This window comes from Dreissena polymorpha, chromosome 12, assembly GCF_020536995.1.
Source record: "Dreissena polymorpha isolate Duluth1 chromosome 12, UMN_Dpol_1.0, whole genome shotgun sequence".
Taxonomy (NCBI): Eukaryota; Metazoa; Mollusca; class Bivalvia; order Myida; family Dreissenidae; genus Dreissena; species Dreissena polymorpha.
Window position 1 is genome coordinate 59471909 of NC_068366.1, and position 25981 is coordinate 59497889.

Below are 25981 nucleotides of genomic sequence, written 5' to 3' on the forward strand. Positions count from 1 at the left end.
TCGCATTCGCGGTGATCATGCTCGACCTAGTGTGATAAAATGCGCGAGATTGTGGTGATTTTTCACCCACAATAAATAATGACCACAGAGTGTCGGTGATTTAGGCAAAAATCGCGGGCCGCGTAGTGTATCAAAACCAATTTTGAAAGAAGCACTAACATAGAATCAGAATTTCAGGCAGGAGGACGCAAGCATACATCCATGTACAGGGATAGAGCCAATAGTAAGACCATAAATAATGACAAGCACGGCTGAAATCAAAGTTTTCAGGATTTGAAGGTGGAGGTCAATACTCAACAGTAAGAAATGAATGGCCTGTATTTGTTTCATTCATAATAACAATTTTAAGTTTGTGTTGAATTTTACGAAAATTCATAGTATGTCAGTCACAGGGTTCGCCAAAACTTGAAAAATCTGTCAGTCATTCGGACTGACAGACTTGAAATTTTTGTCAGTCCGAATCAGTTTCTGTCAGTCCCACTGTCCGACTAAACTATAACAGCAAAACACAACAAAAGAGAGTACCTTTTTGATGTTTATTGGTTTTGATCACATTAAAATACAATAAAAACATGTCCAAAGTCGATATAATTAAACAATTATTATATTAATAATAAACCACATATAAACCAAAGGTATTCTTTTTAGACTTCTTTTTGTCAAACTGTTTTTAGCCTGCACAGCTCTACAAATCCGTGTTCTCGAAAGGTTAGGGTGACATCCAATCAAGTTTGACTTAATTGCACACACCCATTCACACTACTTTGGATGACTTCAATTTCTGTTTATTAGCCGATTTCACAAGTTCTAAAACAACACCTATTGTTGAAATATTTTTTCTTAGCTGAGGTGGTTGTTTTCCAGGTTCAATTAAATGAATGTTTTTCACACCTATTTCTTGATAGAAAGGCCCATGATAATTACCACCATCCATTCTTGTTGTCTGAAATAACACAAAACAAATTGCTACAAACTATCAACAACAAATCAGAACATAAATATCCCTATGTCCGAACTTTAAAATATCCGAAATATAGTACATCGGGTGAAAAAACTAATTTTGATTTCAGAAATTGTTGGTGTGTGAATTAAAATATTTTCTGCCCAGAACAATATAATAATGAAACTATTTAACAGAAATGCTCACAAATGCCTGTTGAATCAAGTTTTCATGCGGTTTTTGTTGTGGAGAAATTAAATGGAACAAATAAAATGGCGGACGCACTCGGTTGCCTTTTTAACAAAGACCCTTGATTTTGAACTCGCATGTGATAGTCAATTCTAATCCAACTTTAAACATCAAAACATCAAAATGAAGGTAAGAAAAATAGGATTTTGACAGAAGTTGAACAAAAAGCATTTACCTTCTATTAATCCAATAGCATATTATACACTTTGAGTGATCTTTTTGAAACCAATTTTCATCCGATTGTGTCGGTCAGTCGGACCGATTATCTTTAATCACTTGTCGGTCCTTAGAAAAATTTGCCAGTCAGGACCGGCGGACCGACGGTTTTGGCGAACGCTGCAGTCATATAACAGCTGTCAGTTAATCAACTGATACGTCTCCTTTGTAAGCTGGTCAAAGTGCATATACTAATGACAATAACTGAACAATATCCTACTTGAGTCAGAGGCTGGCTGTAGAAAACAAGAAACCGTCGGAGACGGGTGATGCTCCCGCAAAGGTTTTTTTTGTCACAATATTGCATTATATATTCAGATAAAAGGAAACGTCTTGAGGGCACAGTAGTTGGGGGGACAAGAATTTTTTTTATAGAAAATTTCAAAGGGCCATAACTCTGTGAAAAATCATCCGACCAGAACCCGCTGATAATATGCACATCTCCTCTTGGTAGTGAAGCTTCCCATAAAGTTTCATTGAATTCCGGTCATAAGTTGCTGAAAAATAGCCAGGACAAAAATTGTGCACAGATGGACAGATGCACACACGCACAGACAGATGAAGCAGCGACTATATGCTCCCCCCAAAATAAATTTTTGGGGAGCATAAAAATTCATTACAAACCCATTCCCCAAACAAGCTAAGCAAGAATCAAACTTGGGAGCCACAGATTTCTAGTCCAGTGCTTGATCCACCAAGCTAGTCGGCCTGACAAATAACGCCAAGAGTCCTACTATGTTTACATACCTGGTCGAAGAGCTGTTTGCCTGTGGTGTTTGGCTGAATGGCAAACTCCAGCTCTGCGTCCATCGTCGTGACGCGTACATTCACCTGAAATAGGAACACAGGCATTCATTAACTAAATGATTTGAATCACAGTATGAATCATAGTGTGCTTCATATATCTCCATCAATAAATGATTTGAAAAAAATTTGAAAATGTTTTTAATACAAAGGGGGTAAATCAAATTCCTCTTTCATGAAGGCTGTCCAGTATAAATATGTATGAACAGACAGGTGAACCTTTTGTTTGAATATACCATAAACAACTAATTAAATGGAGAACATAATTTGTCAATAATTTAGCAAACAAAAGATTTTTCCACCCTTGTTAATATGGTTTGGTCTTTTTATAAATGTATGTTAACTAAGTATATACTTGATGAGTTCACAGTCAGTGTTCTGTAAGATTTGCCTTGTTAAGCACATGGAAAGAAATGTGCAATGCACAAGGCTTTTATAATAATAATTTCATTTAATGATGCCTTATATTGGTCTTTACAATGCTGCTAATTTACTTCTTGGTCTACAAATGAAACAAACAACTGTTTAATGTTATGCAAATTGTTAAATCACTGTACAATGAAAAAATTGGAAAAAACAGAAAAATATTGACTGTGAGAACATGACTTGACTGTGAGAACATGACTCACAGTCAAACACCTTGATAATGCATGTCTACACCCCGCCCATGAACATCAGACATCAATCATTATTATTTATTTACTAGAACCATCTTGCTGACATCAAATCAGGGTTTTTTTGGCCCGATTTTATAGCCGAAATTCGGCTATGTTCGTTCCAATCCCAAAAAGTATACTTATAATTTTTTTTTTGTTTAGAAAGAAGTGTCTAATGCGTATTTTATCTAAATTTTATTTCAATTACATTTAACAAAGTATTATACAGGGGTCAAGCTAGGCTAAAAATTTATGGAGAAGTCACTTCTCCCTAAAGCCAAAATAGGGAGAATTGGTAACATATTTGGGAGAAATGGTACATTTTGGTCATAGATCTTAGTTTTACGTATATTTTGCAGCAACTTAGTGGTTTCTGTTCAGCTTTCAATCAACTCTTCACTTGTTTTATACAATAAGACATTTTAAGTGTATAAAACCAACATTTTCCTTATTTCTCATTGATTGTTGATTATAATTGTACTTTTAATTACTTTTTTTCCTTAACAGGTGTATCTAAGAAACTTCAATTGTAACAAGCCAGTAATGTTCAGAATCTTTTTACTTCCTTGTTAATTTTAAGCAATTCAACATTAAATCAAATTCATATTTTGTTACAAATATTTGTTTTAAATTAAAAATTCATTTAAAATCTCATTTTACAGCAGAGATTCCGAATCTGACCTGTAAATGAGCCCCACATTTATTGCCAGTGCTAGGTTACATCTTCCCATTTGATCATTCCTTAGTATTATTTAATGGGCTATTTAACATAGCTAAATCATAGTTATTGGTTGCCAGCAGAAGGCAATTAATCAAGGCATCATCTATTAACAATTTCAAGAAGTGTAATAGCTCCAGGCTGTTTCTTTTGAATGTTCAACTTAGCATGACCCGGGTTTTTTGTTACCTTATATAACAGACGCCGAATATCGGCGTTTTCCCCCACAAAACTAGGCTGGTTTTTTTTCCCTTTCCGGTCCAAATAATTCCCCCCCCCCCCTCCCAAAAAAAAAAAAAATTTAATAGAAAGATATGTCTCGTGATTATAATATCTCAATTCTTTTTTACTTTAATCTTGTCAAACGTACTAAATTATGAAAAAAAGCAATGAATATAGTGCAAACATGTACAAATGTTATAATGAGAGAGAAAGTATTTTTCCCCCAAAGTAGAAAATCACGCGTAAAATTTCCCCCACATAAGGGCTAAAGGCCCCATCCCCAACAACCCCAAAAAAAACCTGCATGACCTGTACATGGGGCACTAATGGCTGAGAATCCTCCTGTGTCCAATTCTCCACATCAAATAGATTTTAATCGGTCAATGTCTGGCACAAAGTAAATCATTAAAAGGAGGAGAAGTCACTTCGCCTTCATGAAATTAATGTGCGAAGTGAAGATTAATTTGGCGAAGGAATCGCCCATTTCGCCCACTCGCGAGACCCCTGTTATATGATTTTGTTCTGTTTATTTGAATGATTATAAAGAGTTGTATCAAATTTAGTATTTCCCTAATCAGTGGACTTTTCTTGTGGAAAAAAGGCTAATGAATTTATTTTACTAATTTCATGAAAATGCTGATAAAATTCCCAATTCCTAAGCCATGGGCTATTTTCCCAAAAAGTGGAGAAAAAAAAAACCTGCGAATTAACACATTTCTAACAAATATTGCCAGAACAAACAACTACATGATCAATTCCCAGATCAACAACCACATTACATGTAAAATGAAGGCTAACACCAAATGTGGGAGGGGTTTACAAAATTTTTAGACAAACTAAACATTTTCTTGTTCCATGATTAATATTTAAATGTAATTAGATTTTATTTATTACTGTAAAAATATTAGTTATTTTTCACTTCTTTGGCTTAACAATCGGGACAATTTAAATAAATGTCATGTTTAATACTATCAACAATTTTCTTTCAGCTGTAAACATATTTAGAATTTTATTCAATATAACAGCTCAAGTTCATAGAGGTGCAGTTAATAAGAATGTGCGCAAACAGATATGGTATTTTCTGTGGTTATTATAGATAAAACCCATTGACCAGCCGTATTAGGTGCACAAAGGGATTTCACAAACTATGTATTGTGCATTTTCAAAATTTTAATATAATTATTATCAGGGTATGAACACAAAAATAAATTTGACTTTTGAAATTTTGAGCTTACGATTCATGACTCTTGTGATTTGAATCCTAGTGACAACCCTGAGTAAAATCAAACATTGATTATATCAGAAAGAAAAGCATTCCCACTGTGGTTCCCTGTATCACACACTAACTTACGATAAGTTTATTTGTAGAGGATAAATTGCCTATAATCTACCAAGGTTTTGTCCGCCACAATTCTAACAAGTGATGACATTTATTTCAGGCCTATTCCAGCACATTTTTGTATGGCAGGTCAGTTGATGATAGATTTTTTGGGTTACTTTTGTGTCAGGCATTTTGTTTAAAAATGGAGTTATTAAAATGAAGAAATTGAAATAGTGATTTTTTTCCAGCAAACATATTGGAGTTCAATAAAGAAATATGATGCCCTTAAGGTTATTGAAACATCTACATGGAAAAAAAAATATCTAAAATAAATCAACTGATAAATCATGTAAAATATTTTCTAAGTTGTAAAAACATTAAATTTTGTTTTTTGTAGGAAAACAATAATGTTGATATTTAAGCTTTTCATTTTTATGTGTCAGGTTTTTAAGGCCAAACAGTTTGTTTAAAGTCTTGAAAATGAAAAGATTTGTTATTGCAAACATTCCATTGAAACCTGAACTGAAGTTCCCATACCCTGGTTTATAGCCAAATGAATGGAAGTCATAATACTTATGATTCCTTCAGCAGTTAATAGTACTTAACTGCCATTTGTTCAGCCTTTTAAAGATTGATACACTGGGCCAAAGTGTGCAAAACAAATGTGCAACGCTTTTGCACTCCAATAAAAATAAGCTCTGCATAGTTTTATTTTCAATATTTGGAGGGGGAGGGGTCATAAAACTCTGATGTTACATCATGTAACAATCCAACACGCCCACACATAAACTATGCAGGGCCTTAGACCAATGAAGCTAAGATTTTGTCTGTGCACATTCTATTACAGCATTAGTTTAATTTGCCACTGGGAGTATAGCTTCACCTTGTGATGACATATGATAGATGCTGGACACTCTTTACCATGTTACTATGGAGAGTTTAAGTCGACCAAACCACCACACCAATTAATGTTGAATCACAGCATTACAGTCATCACATTTATTTGACACCCAATCGAGATAAGATAACAGCCCCACATTCCCCAAAGGGATGGCATATCAACCCACACTGGGTGTGGATGAAATGTAAACAAAACCATCAGTTCAATCACCTTTATCAGTACCTTCAATTCACTGTGGTTAAAAATAAATAAATACCGAATTAACTGCCTGACACACAATTTGTTATCTAGATATTGAATACGCCCATTTTAAATCGAACATCAATATTTCAGTCTCCAAAATGACTTGTTTGACAATTATGCTGCACAAAATTTCTGCAACAAACAAAGATATTGCTAAGCCGTATACCTATTGGTTTCCAAACTTTTTGCTCCTTCAAATAAATGGCAGACAAACAAAACATTTTCAATGAGTAATTGGACAATTAACAATTTTCTAATTTATCAGAGTACTCACCTCTTGAGAAATTACAGAGCAGTTAAAGCCAGAAAATGAATTGATTTTTTAAGGGCGCAATAACAACTTTTAACCCCGTGGGGGTAAAAAATATTGTTAGTTGAGGACGCAAAAACACAGCCCTACTTTTCACAGAATCAGAAAGCAAATAAGTGTTGCAGATTGTAAGCTACATTTGTACACAGCTACTTACCGGCTTTGGCATGGTTGCCTTCTTTGTGCACCTGCTCAAGAAGATAAGGTGTGAAGTATCCTTTAGAGGTGTAATCTGCAAAAATACAAACTTTACTCAATAACAATTTACAGTAAATAACAATAATGGTTAACAATATCAAAATACATGAACGTACAAAAACAATAACTTAACATGTGTTTCAATAACAATTTGTTTCTATATATTTTGAGCTTTGAATTAAGTTTAGTTTTTATCCATTCAATGTTTTTGAATTGTATATAAAGTGATGGGCCTACTGAACAACTTTAGTTGACAGTTTCCTGGGTAATTTTTTCCCCGCGAGCGTGGATCTAATTCTAGTCCTTTCAGTCATTATCAATTCCCCTACAACCAAAAATTGGCGTCATGTGCTTTAAAAAAAAAGACGTAATAAATTGTCTTTTTTAAGTCAATGACCTAATTTTGATCCTATTCATTGAAAATGTCATCAAGCTTTATTAGATGTGCTTGTGAATGTTTTCTCAATTGATCATTTGAATACAGCATTTGCATTATTAACATAGCTGTAGTAATTATTACTTTTGACAACACCCGTCAACTATCAATCTAAACAGCAAAACAATATCTTGTTTACATTACTTGCATGATTATTTAATAAATAAATTAATAATGAGAAGAGTTAAAATAAACAATAGCTTATATTTGAATTAAATACAATACATATATCCAATTAAACATCCAGAGATAACATTAACACAAAACCAAATATCACCACGTATGATCTTTAACAGCAACCAACATTCAAATAACGCAAAATAAGTATTCAGAGGAAGCGATTTCCGTTTTGTGGTGATTCACATTTCAACTCGTCCCCGCCCAATTCACTGATTGTATCCTTGTTTCTGTCGGGACATGTAATTCCACTTTGAAAGATCCACACACGTACAATTTTATAACAAATCGATTAATTACACAGAAATCTGCCCAAACAGATCAACTTTTCGATATGACAGGCATGTTCTTACCAAATATCACAAAAATATCCTCACAAGTATTCTTGCAACTTCACCGACCGGTTAAAATGGCGGACAGGGTGTGCCGCGAGATATTGGGTGACAATTGACTTACAATTCGTCATCCCTCTGGCCAGCAAAGTGAAAGTCGGGTTACACTACACTAATAGAGAAAGTTATACACACCATATGCCTTTGTGTGCGACATTATTATATTTAATATAATTACAATATAATAATGCTGCTACCAACACTACTTTAATTGATCTACAGAATACTATTTTATAAATTAATGTATTTTGCTGTGTTTAATTACAGGTATGGAAATATCAAACTTGAAAATATTGATTATAAATATATACAACCAATTTATAATAATGCAATGTAGCATTTTGGACCAATCAATAGGACTTCTTTCTAATATACACGTCAACGCGTGTATGTGTCGTGATTTATTCGGGTCAGTAGTGAATTGAAATTATATTCAAACGAGCAGGTCCTCGCAAACCAAGACCTTAAATTCATCCATACAATATTGTTATTTAAAAATACCAGCATTTCAAATCATTTACACAATGCGGACAAAATAACGAAGGGTCATAATTCTGCCAATTAGTTATAGCCATAATTCCTCCATAATCATCTACTTCTGTAGATTTTCAGCTGTGAAAGTTGTAGCATATATTTCCAGAAGGGGAACTCAAATTGAAATTTGAAAATAACACGGCTATATTTCAGCTAAAACTGGTCGAAGCTAAATTTCATTTTGAAACAAAAATTTTTTAAATCGAAATTTCCTATTACGTATTTCTACACATAAAGGTTATTCAGGCGCGAATGTTTGAGCGAAATCTAGAAATAGGTTGAAGAGGAGTTTAGTTCACAGAGTTCTATGAATGAAAAAAAGAAACAAAATGTCTTAATTCTTCACAAACTGGTCGAAGCCAAATTTCCTACCTGTATGGTCAAATACACATAAAGGAGTTTCAGCTGTAATTTTTTAAATTCCCCAGCTGTTTAAAGGAGTTAAAGACGCAAGCCTTGGGACGTACATACATACGCACGGATAGACAATTCAAGTGTAAGTGTAATGCTTAATCCCTACATCTTTGTGACAAGAGGAGCATAAAAAATAAAAACAATAAGTCGATTCCCCACCGGAGCATCTTTACTGGGAGACAAGTCTAACAACCGCATTCAACCAGTACAAAAAATGTTTTAACTCTCTTAAAGCTTAAGTTATATACTTATTACACACCTTAGAAGTACTATTATATATTATATACATGCATTAGATTACAAAATTTAAATACAAATCGATAATAGAGCCTGATACAGAGAGGCTATAAAAACATATGACATACAGCAAATTTTCGAAAATATGCAGACTGCACCGAAGGCGCTATACTTTAAACTGCATTGACACAAAACAGAAAACACCTCAATACCTCGCTAACTTTTTTTGGGGTTCACATTCTAACAAACATAAAGGGCATTTGTCTATGTAAATCAATTACTAACATACAAGTGAAAATAACACTAAACCTCATATCATTATTGTTAGAAAATAAAAAATATGTACAAATATTTTAATTTAATAAAATTGTAGTTTAATTATTCAATGGTATAACATAAACCAGAGCAACCGAAAAACAACAAAGTAAATAAAAATAGCAACTAAATTCCTTATTGTTTACATGGCATGTGAAAGTAGCACCATATATTAAAACCCTATATCATTGCAATGCATCTTATGAAGAAACAACAATGCAGGGTGTAAAAAGCCCGATCAAGATGTATATGGAAATGCTACATTGTATTGTTGAACATTAATCAAAATAATTGCTTTATATCAGAAATAAAAAGTGTTGACGCCATGATCTCATGACTGAGAAAGTTCGTAACTTTGATAATTATGTAGTCAATAGACACTTTGGGGTCGTCCATACAGTATGTTACGCTTTTCTGACCATTTTTACCCCCCTCCCCTGTCACAAACTTTCACAAAAACTCTGACCCCCCCCTAAAGTACGTCACAAACTTACAATTTGGAACATATTTTTTTAATTAATATCTAATTCAAATTTGATCTTAAACACAATTCACATATAACCCTTCATTGAACTAATTAATTGAGGCAATTTACCAAAGTTTATCAACACCACGAGGTCTAGCATTTTGCTTGCATTTCCAACACTCATAACAACCCGCGAGCCTTTGGCCTCAGACTTTTATGATTGTAGGGTTGTTACGATGGGCAGTATGAATATTTATCCATGTGTTAACCTCTAATAAAAACGAAATAATAATTTAGATTTTCTTTCAAACCTTTACTTACTTAAAAATGGAACAGTCTAATAAATTATTTTGTCATTTACTAATGAAATCTGCGTGGAGGTTGTGCCTATTGAATAAGCCAGCCCTGTCAAGGTTCCTATTAAAAATCCGAACAACACATTCAGGAGATACGCAATTCGTCTTATTTTGACATAAAACTAATTCAAATGTTTCACTTTTTTTTGATCATTATTTTGAAAACCTTGCAAATGTATTACTGAAGTTTGGTAAATACCATAAAGGTAATTCAACCAAGCTTGTGACAATGTTTTATTTCGTTTATCATTACCGTTTACGTACTGTATATTATACGAATATAAAAAATACAAGGTAAGATTTGAATGAAAATAAGTTAAGTAATAGACGCTTAGAAAATATTACCCTCAATTCCCTCTTTATTTATCCATCGTTTATATCCCACTGACTCATTGGGCGTTGCCTCTTGTGCTTCTGTACGTATTATGTTGGTGTGTTTTCGCGAACCACACTTAAAACTTCATAGTTGAAATAGGTGGTATGTAACCGCGGCAACAACAACAACCTCGGTAAGAGCAACAGCAACAACTTATACCAAACAAAAGAAGAATTAATGCCAGTTTCAAGATCATTTTAACTCTTTGGTATATTTTAAAATTATTTATCGTTTACATAATATTCAATTTGTTATAGACAAAAGAACCTTTTGGTAAATTTGCATTGTTCAACAACGTTTAAGTGTCAACTGACATATATTTTCGCGATGCATGGCATACTTTGTATTTGATTTGCTGATTATTTGTGTTATTGTCAAATAGCAACATATATAAATAAGTAAATACTGTGTATAGTGTTCATAGCGTTCAGTTTGCCCAAATCGTTTAACATGAAATAAGGCATCTTTGCTGGATCTTCTGATTGACCAACAACCATTTACATACAGTCAGTCAACCAGTTTAGAATGGGTATGACTAAATTGCGTATATGACTCACATCCGCGGATATGACTGAAAAGTGCAGATATGAACAGATAACAGCTTTTTAAATGCATTTTCCTTTAACAATGTGTAATGTTACGATCTAATGTGTTTTTCATTGGCAATTCAATTTCAGTAACTCCAAATTCATATCCGCGAATATGAACGACCAGTCAGAGCACCGCTTTTAGGGTGCTCTATTTTGAGGCAATGTTAACAGATTTATCACATATTATGAATTTTTCATTCAACAGTAGTTAGTTTATAAAAAACCTGTACAAAAGGCATAAATATTGCCAATATTCCTTCATATTTGCACTTTTCGTTCATATCCGCACTTTTCGTTCAAATCCGCATTTTAGATGGACCGGTTTAGAATCACCCAGCAAAAAACGTTAATTCTTTTGACCACAATAATTTATTTTGGGATTTAGTGTCAATGTGAGAAGATGTAAAAGTAAAGGGTAAAATTTATTTTGTATGATAACAGGTAAGGTCACATGGCATATGCAGTTTTTTGTTAAAAATTGCCAATTAAAGTTCACCCTTCGGAAAATTACTAAAAATCATTCAACTTACACTAAGTTACAGAATTTGTATTTCAAAACATTGTCATGGCATTTGTTTTCAATCAGCAAAAAGTTTATTTGAAAATAATAAAGCCTTCTATAATCTATATGCACATTTCAAAACATAACTAATTAAGTCAGTTCCAGTTAACTTTTTGCTGCATTTATGCCCCCTGTAAGCATAATGCAAAAGCTTTCTTGCTAAAACTTTGTTAATGTATTCCTTTACCTTATGTATACCTTAGCAGACTTCCCGAAACTCAACAGCCTTCAGTCAGACATTTGGTCTGACTGGTCAGAATTTTCTGTCAGACCTTAGGTTTTTCTGTCAGACCAAAGAACATACGTGAAATTCAAACAAAATTGAGAATTTTCATTTTTTATCATATAACTTTGAGTAACAAAGTAAAGTAACAAAGTTTGTTAACATCCACTTCCTCATTATTAAAGTCACTAAGAAAATCACTATCTGTATCGTATCGATTTAGTCAATATAAATCTCCGCCTTAGAGTCTTTTGATGATTTTTGCTTTGGCAGACTCTTATATAAATTGCCGCCTTAGAGTCTTTTGATGATTTTTGCTTTGGCAGAGTCTTGGCGTCAATAGTCCACTGTATCTTTTTTATAGCGAGAGTTCCGACACGAATTTCGGTCGCATCACTCCTGAATTTAAATACACACATAATTGTGACTATTATGAAAGAACGTTGCCTAAATAGTATTTATTGAGCAAAATATATAGAAATTTACCTGTTAATAAACTATATTTCGAGTTTGTTTCATCCAATATAAATCCTTGTATAGTAAAGGGTTCATGTTATCTCCCTTGAACTTGAGGTTAAATTCAACTATGTTTGTAACTGAGTTGGAACACAAAAAATAAGTGTGCAATATGCGCAAAACAGTAAGAAATGAAATTGAAAATAGTAAGAAGATGAAGCAAAAAAAGAATTAATGCTCTATAATAACTCAAAATATTAGAATCGACAGTAACAAAATACCCCAAAAGTAAAAGGTACGAAATAGCTATGGTACTAAATAACAACAACAACAACAATGACAAAATGGCTGCCTTTGAGAAAATGATCGCTCCATGTCTATGATTTTAAATGTTATACAGGTAATTTTTGTGATCTAAGTTAATATTTGTCAAACAACAGGTAGATTTCAGATATATACACTTGTAAATACTTTTATTCCCATAATAATACTGTATTTATTTTTCGTTATGGTTTTTACAGACCGGAGTTTCAGCGTTCCGATTTATTCTGAACGCGAATTATTTCAGCTACGTATCGATTTAAAAGCTTAATGACATCTTCACTGTCTGTGAGTGTCCAGGCTTGGGCTCCTTGAGGGTAATTGCTCTGGAAAGAAACGATATCATCCGTTTATTCTTAAGTTAATCACATTGTTATGAGTGACAAAGTAATATGTTTAAATTCATGGTCTGCCTGTCTTCCAAGACTCAACGAATTTACGAGGGGGCGCTTATCCTCGTATTATTTCCACTAGCTCATGGGCGTTTGCATCTGCAACCCATTTTGGATTTTCAGGCTTTGCGACATTCAAAAACTTCTACATTATGTTTTGTTTTGTTTTATTTTCACTTTTGTTTAAACTAAAAGTCGATCGAATGATGGTCAAATGTACCTATCCTGGCTTGAAGCATGCATTTATTTACTCGTCGACAATAAGCAGGGAACCCAATGTATTTCTAGAACATTTGTCATCGAGCATGGACAGATTATTTCCGATTTTTGACAATACAACTTTGAACCAATCAACAGCAGGTTAACTGACAGACAAATACATTTGAATTTCACAAAATCTCGTCTTTTACAAAATCGGCAAAGTGCGTATTCTGCCGTATTTCGCCGATGTGCTATAAATACTTTTAATTTCTTGGGAAAACCCGAAATTATCTGTGTCAGACATTTTTGGCCGACGATTTAAGAATTTTGATCGGCCCTTTATTGTTTGTGTCGGACATGTCCGTAGGTCCGACGGAGTTTCGGGAAGTCTGCCTTAGAAACTTATCATTTTGTTTTTATTGGGGCATTATGGACTAGAAATGGCGCGGCAGAGGCCGACGCGTATCCCCACGCCGAATGTTTGACCTAGGTGTGCCCCAGGGTTGGTAATGGGGCCATGCATAGCTGAGATTGACCGTATTGTCATAAGAGAGGTTCAGTATCAATTTGAAGTGAATCGGTGTAGAAATGAAGAAATTATAGTAAAAGGCAATTTTGGGTGGGTGTGGTCTATGTGGGCGGGGCGCCCCAGGGTTGGTAATGGGGCCATGCATAGTTGAGATTGACTGTATTGTCATAAGAGAAGTTCAATATCAATTTGAAGTGAATCGGTGTAGAAATGAAGAAATTATAGTAAAGGCAATTTTGGGTGGGTGTGGTCTATGTGGGCGGGGCCCCAGGGTTGGTTATGGGGCCATGCATAGTTGAGATTGACCCTAATGTCATAAGAGAAGTTCAGTATCAATTTGAAGTGAATCCGTGTAGAAATGAAAAAATTATAGTAAATGGAATTTTTTGGTGGGTGTGGCCTATGTGGGCGGGCGCCCCAGGGTTGGGATTGGGGCCATGCATAGTTGAGATTGACCCTAATGTCATAACAAAAGTTTAGTATCAATTTAAAGTGAATCCGTGTAGAAATGAAAAAATTATAGTAAATGGAAATTTTTGGTGGGTGTGGCCTATGTGGGCGGGGCGCCCCAGGGTTGGGAATGGGGCCATGCATGGTTGAGATTGACCGTATTGTCATAAGAGAGGTCCAGTATCAATTTGAAGTGAATCGGTGTAGAAATAAAGAAGTAAATGTAAAATAACCTAAAAAAATGAGTGATAATTTCTGACGCGGCCCCACCCCAACCCCTATAACTTTTGACCCAGGGGTCAGATCAAAATTCCAAATAGTGCAGGGTCGCACATATGCTCATAGCTACCACGTGTGTAAGTTTCAAGGTTCTAGTGCTTTTAGTGTAGGAGGAGATAGTGGCCAGGACGGACGGACAGACAGACGGACGGACGGACGGACGGCGGAGATAACCACAATATCCCCACCTTTTTTTCAAAAAGCGTGGGGATAAAAATTGAATACAAATTAATCAGAACTGCTGATTATCCGGAACTGGTTGACAAACTGTAGTAAAGACCAAAATGTTGTATTTTCTTTATTTTTGATTAGAACAAGATATATTTACTTATTTTATTGTAAGGAAACCTAAGTACCTTATATGTGTCAAAATTAACATAGGACAATGCTTAGTTCCAATAATCAAAATCCCATTTATTGACCTCCCGGTCAATTTCTTTATTTTTGATTAGAACAAGATAGATAAACTTATTTTATTGCAAGGAAACCTTAAGTGCCTTATACAGTCAACTCTCGTTATCTCGACATCGGATATCTCGATATTCTCGATATGTCAAAGTAAGCTCAATGTCCCAACTTTTTTAACCAGGTTTTCCGAAGGAAAAAACTGGTTATTAGATTGGCGAATGCGGGCGGGCTGGCTGGCGGGCAGAACAAGCTTGTCCGGGCCATAACTATGTCGTTCATTGTCAGATTTTAAAATCATTAATGATTTGGCACATTTGTTCACCATCATTGGACGGTGTGTCGCGCGAAATAATTACGTAGATATCTCCAAGGTCAAGGTCACACTTTGAGTTCAAAGGTCAAAAATGGCCATAAATGAGCTTGTTCTGGCCATAACTATGTCATTCATTGTGAGATTTTAAAATCATTTGGCACATTTGTTCACCATCATGGGACGGTGTGTCGCACGAAAGAATCACGTCAATATCTCCAATGTCAAGGTCGCCACGACTAAAAATAGATTTTTTTTAAAAACAAACTTACAAAGGGGGTTAATTTTGTTTGTTCATTTCAAAAGTTCAGTTTGAGTTTTCTCCCTTTATCAGATTTTTTTTTCGCAATGAAAACCTGGTTTTGTGACAATTTTGTCCCTTGTTACTTCTTTATCTATATAAATAAATATCGCATATCTTGATTTTCGTTATGTCGAATAAATCGATATCTCGATATAAAATTTTGTCCCGAGTCCGGATTTTACATGTATTTACTGTGGTTTATCTCGAAGTGCAAATAACTGTTCCAGTGTCGGCAAAAGGTGAGAAATTGTTTCTTTGAAACTTCACCGTCCCGCTTCGCTCGGCTGCTCCCGATACTGTGCGGTAGGAAATTAATCCGTTAATTGCATCAATGATCACACGTGTGTAATGTCATAAGCCATTAACACTTGAGTAAGGCCTGTCACTTTGACTGTCACTTTAACATCAATTCTATTACGTCATACAACTTCCGTGCTCAAATGAGAGGTGCACGAGCAGATCGATATATTGTCAGTTCTATATTTAGCTACCTGTTGAGTACAGACGCTTCGGCGTGATCAATTTTCCGTAACGAATTAGTTTGTTCGCGGTCTATACTGCGGTATCGCACATGTCAGTTTTATTGCTATTAGTAGCAATTATTGGAATTATTTTGTTCATAAACAATTTTACTGAATTTCGTAATTTTTCTTCGGAAACAATAAAAAGAAACTTGTTTTTGTAAAATTTCTTCGGAAATTTTTACCAGTCTAACATGTGACCGGTTTACGTCATTCGGCACGTTTGTTTTCAACAGGTCTCTGTATATTTTATTTAACACGTCATGGTGGACAAAGAAGTCCAGAACAGTAAGAAACCACCCAGAAGTCGGTTTCGGTGGTAAATAAGACCACTTCGGTGTCCAAGGACACACCTAAAACTGTTCCTAATAAAGGTCAGTGTTCTACGTCCACAAGTTCTATGTCTAAGGAGCTTGAACTCACTTGTTAAGTTCTCTCTATTTTGCAAGGGCTAAACGAAAATATGAAGAGCCAGAAAGAACGTATTGAAAAACTTGAATCTGCTTAATATTATGATGAAGAGTATTCTGGGGATCAGTTCTATGATGACGATGGACAGTCTTTTGATGAAATTGATCAAGAAAATGTAAGTCCCAATCCTGTTTTTCGGAACTTGATGGAACGCTTTAGTCACTCTGACCATGTTGATAAGAAGGTGAATGATGATTTAGCAAAATTTGTGAATAGTTCTTTCAGGAACAAATTGTCTGATGACAAAATGAATGAACTTTTGAAAGAGGTGCATCTGCCTGAAATCTGTGAGGCTCTTGTAAAAACTCGTGTTAATCAAGGGATATGGCGTTTGCTGCGAGCTCAGGTTCAATATGATGATAATAAGATGCAAAGTGTTCAAGAACTTTTGGTGAAAGCTGCATCTAACATTACCAAATATGTTGACATATTAGCAAATTCCACAGAAAACCCATCAGTTCAATGCATGTAGTAAGGCCATTGATCTTTCAACCAATGCTATAGCGCTTTTAGGCCAGACCTACAGAAACATTAACATAAGAAGAAAAGAGCTCCACAAAAGCAGTTTGGACCCCAAATACCATTATCTTGCCTCTCCATCATTGCCATGTACAGATTTTTTGTATGGTGATGACAATGACGTTTATAGAAATGTTCGTGAGGTAAACGATCACAACAAAATTGGCCGCATTGGGCAGCAGTTTGGCAGAGGACGTGACTTTCGTCGTCCCCATCCATACAGATCAGGGTTTAGAGGTCGAGGCCGTGGTGATGCTGGCTTTTCAAAAAACGGCTGAGCATTGGCACTGAGGAAATAAACAAGGTTAGTACCTTTGAAGCTGGTAGATTGAAATATTTTATAGAAAATTGGAGAAAAATAACTAGTGACGAATCTATTTTGGATATGATGAAGCGTTTTCACATCAAGTTCATTGATAATGTAAACCCAGTTAAGACATTTTGTCAAGCAAATAGATTTTCTTCTAATGAAAGTGATCAAATTGATCACGAAATACAAGAACTATTATCAATGAAAGTTATTACCCAAGTTGAACATGACCCTAACGAGTTCATTTCTCCAATTTTTACTGTTCCGAAAAAGGATGGTACATGTAGACTGATATTGATTTAAATCAATTTATTGAGTACCACCATTTTAAAATGGATACCCTTGAATCTGTTCTCAAACTAGTCACTCCTGGCTGTTATTTTGCATCTGTAGATTTAAGGCATGCATGTTATTCAGTGCCTATTGCATCGGAACACAAAGTAAAATTGCGCTTCATCTTTAAGAGCAAAATCTACCAGTTTGAATGCCTTCCAAATGGTTTTTCATCGGCGCCAATAAGCTTTACTCGCCTGCTTAAGCCTGTTTTTGCATCTTTGCGCATGGTTGGTATCACAATTTCTGGGTTCATAGATGACTTAATAATTTGAGCACACACAATGCAAGATTGTGAAGGAAAAGTTAAAGATACTGTCAGGTTGATAACTGATGTAGGTTTCATTACACATGAACATAAATCTGTTTTGGCCCCTACACAGCGAATATTATTTCTTGGGAATCTAATTGATTCTGTAAGCATGACAGTAACTTTACCCAAAGAAAAAGTTGCAAACATTGTCCAAGCATGTTCAGAATTGCAAAACATGACTTTTGCAAAAATTTGACAAGTTGCTAGGGTTTTGGGTCTCATTATCTCAACTTTTTCTGCCGTTGAATTTGCTCCTCTTCATTATAGAGTTATTGAGAGACAAAAAATCTTAGCTTTACAAAACATGAAGGGTGATTTTGATTCATGGATGAATGTCTCTCAGGGCATTAAAAATGAGCTCCAATAGGGAATTGATAATCTTGCTCACCAGAAAAGGAGAATCCTTCATGCAAATCCAAGTTAATTTATCACTTGTGATGCTTCAAATGATGGTTGGGGAGCTGTCTTTGAGCAAAATGAAATTGGAGGTAGATGGGGAGACCTTGAGTCCCAAAATCACATCAACTACCTGGAATTGTTAGCTGTTTTTCATGCACTAAGGTCATTTTGCAAATCCATTGAAAATTGTCATGTATAAGTTAGATCAGACAATACCTGTGCAGTGGCATATCTCAATAATATGGGGGGTAGAATAGAACTTTTGAATGCCTTGGCAAATGATATTTGGTCATGGTGTTGTCAGAAAAATATCTGGTTGTCTGCCACCCATATTCCTGGTGTTGATAATTCTGCAGATAAGTTTTCTAGAGAATTTCAAGATAATACAAAGTGGATGTTAAATACTGTGTTATTTAATGAGATAATCAAATGCTTTGGAATGCCTGAAATTGACTTATTTTCCTCCAGGCTCAACAAGCAACTTGACAGATATGTCTCATGGAAACCTGATCCTGATGCAGCTTTTGTGGATGCATTTGCATTAAACTGGTCAAATATGCTGATATATGCATTTCCACCTTTCAGTTTGCTGGGAAGCCTAGTACAGAAAGTACGGGCGGATGCTGCAGAGATGGTCCTGGTGGCACCTCTTTGGGTGACTCAAAATTGGTTTACTCCAATCCTCGAGATGTTGATACAGGATCCTCTCATCTTGAAGGTGAAGAATCAGACTTTGAATGTTCCAGGAACCAACAAGGTACATCCTCTGGTGAACAAGTTGCATTTGATGGTATGTCATATATCAGGAATTCCTTCAAAAGCCGAGCTTTATCGGAAGAATCTGTCCAAATTCTCATGGCTTCCTGGAGAAAATCCACTAAGAAGCAATATCAGTGTTACATCAAGAAATGGGTTCTTTTCTGTCATGAAAGGAAAAGTGATATTTTTCAAACGACTATTGAATCAGCCATAGAATTTCTTACTTATTTATACAAACAAAAATATAGCTATGAAACATTGAACACTGCTCGTAGTGCATTGTCAAATTTGTGTAAGTAAGTAGTTGGACATTCTGTTGGATCACATCCATTAGTTGTCAGATATATAACAGGAGTTTTCAATTTACGGCCAAGACGTGTTAAATATACAGAGACCTGGAATGTTGCCATTCTTTTGCGTTATTTGAAGACGTTGACACCAGTTTCATCTTTGACTTTGAAGATGTTATGTTGTAAATTAGTTAATCTAATTGTGCTCACTCAAGCAAGTCGTTCACATTCAGTAAGTCTATTAACTTTAGACGGAATGAAACAAGAAGATTCATTCAATGTTGTTTATTATAGTGGGTTATTGAAGCAATGTCGTAAGGGTAAAGTAAACCCTTTTGTTATTCTAAAGAAATACAATTTAGATAATGCTATATGTGTGTACACTACACTCGAAGAATATATTTCACGTACAAGGACACTACGTGGAGAAAATAAGAATTTGTTCATCAGTTATATTAAGCCTTATAACTCTGTTGAACCTACTACTATTGCTAGATGGGTCAAATTCATGATGAGTAAAGCTGGGATTGATGTAATGAAGTTTAAAACGCATAGTGCTCGTTGTGCTACAACTTCGAAAGCTAAGCAGAGTGGTTTACCATTGGCGGATATTCTAAAAGTTGCTGGGTGGTCAAGTGAGAGAACATTTGCCCAGTATTATGAGAAGCCAATAGAGAACTGTGAAGATTTTTAATCTGCTGTGCTGCAATAGATACACGTTATTTTAAGGTAATATTTAAAGGTTTCCTTAAATATTGGTCCATATTAATCTCGTAGCTCAAAAAAGTCATGTCCTTCAGTGTTGAAGTCTCATTTGAGCACGGAAGTTGTATGACATAATAGAATTCCCCCAAACAAACTAGACTTACCTTAAGTTGACGTTTGGTTGGAATTCTGTGTAGTCATATGACAACTGGAGGGATCAAATGCCCTCCCTCACCACCCTTTGTTTTATTTGGTGAGATCTTACAAATTTTCATATGTATTCATTTGATACGGACATAACTTTTTTGAAATCGTGTTGAAGACTGACAATATATCGATCTGCTCGTGCACATGTATCTCATTTGATCCCTCCAGTTGTTATATGACTACACAGAATTCCAACCAAACGTCAACTTAAGGTAAGTCTAGTTTGTTTGGGGGAATTAACTGCAATTAATACACAGCCTGCCGAAAGGCCGAAATACTGATTGTTTTTTACAAACAACATTCCAAAATGCATTGAGTTATATTTTTGCATATATAAACCGTCGCAAATTCGTCTTGATTGGACGTCAAATGCATCATAACTTTAAAAAGCAACATTAAAGGATGTTTACTAGACTGTTTAGAAAAATTATAACAGCATGTGTTCATGCAATTCTGTAATACTTAAAACGTCATTTTAAGCATTTAAATAGCAAAAATAATCGTGCCTCATAAAAACGCGTACATATCAGGTAGAGAGTATTATGCCACACGGTGACGGCTTTAGTTAGACCACTAAGCAGGTATTTAGATGTTAAAAACAAGGTAAATTTTCGTCTCATTTTTTCTTTGAAAACGCCTAATCGGATATCTCGAACTCTCGTTATCTCGAAAAAAAATTCTTGTTCCCGCCCACTTCGAGATAACGAGAGTGGACTGTATGTGTCAAAATTAACGTAGGACAATGCTTAGTTCCAATAATCCAAATCCTATTTATTGACACTCCGGTTTGCTGGGAGTTGCAACTGGTAATTGCTTTTTTCATGTAAACTCGCCGCCTGGAATACAAGAAACACTTAAATGGGTAATATAAGCCACATATTTTTTTTCACAGAATAATAATATTAATCAAAGTTTCAAACACATTAAAGGTTCATGAAAATGTGTAAGTTTTTGCAAACACTATGTATTCTGAATTTGAATATATGCTCATGTATACATGCATTATCTCCGGAAATCCTCGGCAAGATATATATTGTGTCTAATCAATAATCATGTTACATCTACTATCTCTGGAACATCCTTAAGGCAGTTTGAATTGTCAATCCAAAGCTTTTGTTTTTGTTTTGAGCATTTTTCCACAAAAGACACACAAATTGATATCGATGGGAACAGGTTTCCTGTTTGTTACAATGTTTTAGGTTGATTGAACTGGATTATATAGACATACTTGATACTCAATTTTTTTATATGGATTTTGCCTTTATCAGGAATAACTTTAAGCTGTAGGTACATGTATGTACTCATTATCTCATAAAAGCTCAAAGCATTCAAGAAGAGCTAGGACATCCCTATACCCTGACGTATGAAATCCCAAGTTAAACTTAGGCATTATTTTTATGTCCCCCACTATAGTAGTGGGGGACATATTGTTTTTGCCCTGTCTGTTGGTTGGTTGGTCTGTTGGTTGGTTGGTTGGTTGGTCTGTTGGTTGGTTTGCGCCAAGTTTAACATTTTGCAATAACTTTTGCTATATTGAAGATAGCAACTTCATATTTGGCATGCATGTGTATCTCATGAAGCTGCACATTTTGAGTGGTGAAAGGTCAAGGTCATCATTCAAGGTCAGAGGTCAAATATATGTGACCAAAATTGCTCATTTTATTAATTATTTTGCAATATTGAAGATAGCAACTTCATATTTGGCATGCAAGTGTATCTCATGGAGCTGCACATTTTGAGTGGTGAAAGGTCAAGGTCATCCTTCAAGGTCAGAGGTCAAATATATGTGGCCCAAATCGCTTATTTTATGAATACTTTTGCAATATTGAAGATAGCAACTTGATATTTGGCATGCATGTGTATCTCATGGAGCTGCACATTTTGAGTGGTGTAAGGTCAAGGTCAAGGTCATCCTTCAAGGTCAGAGGTCAAATATATGTGGCCCAAATCGCTTATTTTATGAATACTTTTGCAATATTTTAGATAGCAACTTGATATTTGGCATGCATGTGTATCTCATGGAGCTGCACATTTTGAGTGGTGAAAGGTCAAGGTCATCCTTCAAGGTCAAATATATGGGTCAAAATTGCTCATGTAATGTCACTTCTGCAATATTGAAGCTAGCAATTTTATAATTGAAATGCGTGTGTATCTCAAGGAGCTGCACATTTTGAGTGGTGAAGGGTCAAGGTCAAGGCCATCCTTCAAGGTCAAACGTCATATAGGGGGACATTGTGTTTCACAAACACATCTTGTTAACTTTTGCATGCATTAATTGATCTGGTGATCAACATGTGTTATTAATATATCTTTAAAACCTTACCAATTGAAATGATAAAATTACTAAGAATACTCACTGTGTGAGGTAGTTTTGCAATAAAAGGATAAATAGCTGGTTTGTCAAGATTCAGTTTAAAATGCATATATGTGGTGGTTTAAGTGTTATTAAAATATTTATGGACCATTTCCTACAAATAGAGTATTAAAGGAATGTAAATTAAAAAATATATATATTAAATGCTAAACATGCTTGATGGCTCAAATCTTGAGCACTGGAATATGTGTAAAGGTGGAAAATGTTCCATGTTTGATTTTAATCTTAGTCAACGAGGCTGCTAAGACAATATTATTATCGATAATATTGCTACATTTAGTTTAAATTTAAAGTAAAGTTATTGGCTTCAAAAAGCTCTGCAACTTTAATGATTATGTAAATTATTCATAAGAAACATGAGTTATTAGTCAAAATTTAGTTTATTTCAAAACAGTTTAAAATGTTATTAAATAATTATGGGACAGATCAAGGTAAAATGCCATAATTTTTCAATTAGAATCAAGACATTGTACTGGGTATTTGACCTCAATGTGGGATACCATTACCTCCGTAAAACAATCTTCCATTTAACTCTGTTATGCATTATTAAGTCTTAAACATCTTTAACACAAACAACTTACAGATTTAAAGCAAATCTTGTCAATATTTACAATAAATTTGTTTAAAACTTCATAAACACAAACTTTTTTCAATTTTCAGTAAAAGATTTATACAGTTTAGTGTATTGTTTGATATTTTCTACATACATTTATTTATGTACCTTTATACTTTTGGACCAAATTCTTGGTTAATCAAAAATTACGCTTTCTCTTCAATATCAATAGCGGTTGCTACAAAGCTTTTATACTTGCATTGATGTTATCTATGAATATTCTCAACACACCCATATAATCTGAAACCATCTTGACATTGACTACTTTTGGACTAAGACTTATTAGAATGAGTCAATGAATCAATACTGACAAAGTTTCCACTTGGATCTTGCATTTATTGAATGCATCATCTTTTTACTCTTAAACAGCAGCAAAATACTTTTTAGTTTCCTGTTAACATGTGTTAATAATACTTAATATTGTAGGTAATGTCTTCACCAGAAGTGGAAAAGTTTGAAATTACAGATGATGATGTGTACAATTCTTTCAATATAAGGCATAGTAGACGGCAAACAAAAAACCAGGCAACATTTGGTGAGTTAGTTTTTAACCAGCGCAGGCCTTTCCCTGGCGTATTTACATGTATGGGTCCATTAAACAGACCGATTTTCCTAAACAAAATGTTAAAAAAAATCCCATTTCAAAAACTCTGATTAAAAAAATAATGTCTAGTGGCTATTGTATTTTAATTTTATTTCAATGACATCTGAAAAAGTATAAAACTGTAATTTATATGATATTTTCTTAAAATTTGAATTATAAGAGTTAGAGTTATATTACATGATTTTTTGCAAATCAATGGACTTTTTGTGCAAACAATTTACTTATTCCGAAATTGCAAGTTTCTAAAATGGCAAGGAAAAGTACTGCATTTTATTAGCTCGGCTGTTTTCGGAGAAACCCGAGGTATTGTCATAGCCAGCTTGTCGTCTGCCATCCGGCGTCTGCCGTCCGCCGTGATAAAACCTTAACATTGGCCCTAAAATCAAAGTGCTTCCACCTACAACTTTGAAACTTCATATGTAGATGCACCTTGATGAGTTCTACAGGCCACACCCATTTTTGGGTCACTAGGTCAAAGGTCAAGGTCACTGTGACCTCTAAAAAAATATTTAAAAAAAATCTGACAAGCTTTCATTTATTCAAAACTGCATCTGCAGCCGAGCGTTTATTAAATAAAATCATTTTCTTAAAGCATATTTATTCTGAAAGTAGAAAGCGAATCAACCGGAAATTGTTATTGTAAATTTCATATAGCAGGTGCGCATTGTTATGCAAGACTGTGTCCCGAGTAAAAATTTGGTTTTTCGTGTAAATGTTGCGGTCCATGTTGACAGGGAACCATAACACTGCATTCACTGTATGTATTGATTTTTAAAGAATTAGGTAATCACGAAGTACGGTTTTAAACCATTTCTTTTGTGATCAGCTGGCAGAAATAATTTAGAAAGCTGCATTTAAGCAGTGATATAGGAAACTTTATTAGTCGTATTTGCCATTTGCAATCTTTGGTTTACACATATTTGAAGGACAAGTGCATGTGTTTGCAGGATGAGTGAAAATTTTAATGCACTTGTCCTGCAGGACGAGTGCAGTTTAGCAATATTTTTGTCCCCTGGCATCTTGACTTGTAATACAATATTGTATTTTCAAAAACAGATTCTTCTACACTTCATCGGGTCTGAACCTTGACAGATATTTGGTCTCTGTCAGACGGGGATGCATATTTTATGTGAACTTTGTTTGATTGTGTGTCTATTGCTGTGTCACTGTGAGACTTTGTGTCTCACAGTGACCCAATATTTGTTAGTTGTAGTACATGTAATATTGTGCAGATCTTCAAACATAAGATTGTGTTTTATTATTATTAATTTAATGTTTTTCGCACAGATCTCCCTTTGTAACCAATCAATGTCCTATGTTGCAATATATCTCTGGAATGTTTAACTCGACCATATCTCAATAAAATTAAAACTGAGTCATGTGAAGTTAACAATCTGGATCATGCAGTCATATATTCTACAATTGCTGTAACACTTAACCTCAGTTAAGCACTCAAGGACCATTGTGTGTTTTTGTTTAATGCTGACATAGATGCAAATGACATTCTTCTTGCAAAGCTAATAAATGATGGACAAATCTTTACACTGTCTTTTAGCTGTATGGCCCAGAGCAAGTAAAATATTATTAAGGGTAGTGGACAATTTTAAATGTACTTGTATATAGTCCAGTGATTGGACATTCCAATTATTCATGCAAAATCATTGGGGCCAGTCACAATATATAAAAACGATTCATGATAAAACAGATGCAAATGTGATGCCCGTCATACAATGTAACTAGTCTATAGCTGTTTTTCTACAGGTATTTGGGCAGATGAAGAGGATGATAATGAGAGACCTGGGTTTGGAGGCCGCGGTAAAAAGAAGTCCGACTTCACTGCCCCTATTGGCTTTGTGAGTGGCGGCATCAAACAGGGGGACAAGACTTTCAAACCTGGAGAAGAGGTGAGAAAGTGGGAAAGGGATTTCATTAATTACTGAAAACTGGAGGTAGGAACTTCCTCACCTTGGCCTTTATGAACAAAGTTTCTGAGGAAAAAACTTAAATTCATGAAATTCCTAAAATCTCTTCCTGTGTTATTTATAATTATTTTAACA

General features: G+C 34.7%; 2 protein-coding genes across 5 annotated transcripts in view; one reads left to right on the forward strand and one right to left on the reverse strand.

Moving 5' to 3' along the window:
* The window catches only part of LOC127852781 (radixin-like), a 50935-nt gene extending 43045 nt beyond the window's left edge, over positions 1-7890 (reverse strand). For 2 of the 3 annotated variants that reach the window (XM_052386741.1, XM_052386740.1), the window contains exons 1-3: positions 7745-7890; positions 6738-6812; positions 2153-2236 (exon numbers count right to left, since the gene is read on the reverse strand). In XM_052386741.1, coding sequence (XP_052242701.1) covers positions 2153-2236; positions 6738-6749 — 96 coding nt within the window. In that variant the 5' untranslated portion in view covers positions 6750-6812; positions 7745-7890. Of the gene's footprint in view, positions 1-2152; positions 2237-6737; positions 6813-7491; positions 7650-7744 lie in introns of those variants that run through there. The other variant, XM_052386742.1, reaches the window with a different exon arrangement.
* Positions 7891-10584: 2694 nt separating this feature from the next.
* Positions 10585-25981, forward strand: part of LOC127852743 (tuftelin-interacting protein 11-like) — a 30446-nt gene continuing 15049 nt past the window's right edge. The window contains exons 1-3 of one of the 2 annotated variants that reach the window (XM_052386703.1): positions 10585-10689; positions 23747-23855; positions 25686-25828. In XM_052386703.1, coding sequence (XP_052242663.1) covers positions 23750-23855; positions 25686-25828 — 249 coding nt within the window. In that variant the 5' untranslated portion in view covers positions 10585-10689; positions 23747-23749. Of the gene's footprint in view, positions 10690-18987; positions 19130-23746; positions 23856-25685; positions 25829-25981 lie in introns of those variants that run through there. The other variant, XM_052386702.1, reaches the window with a different exon arrangement.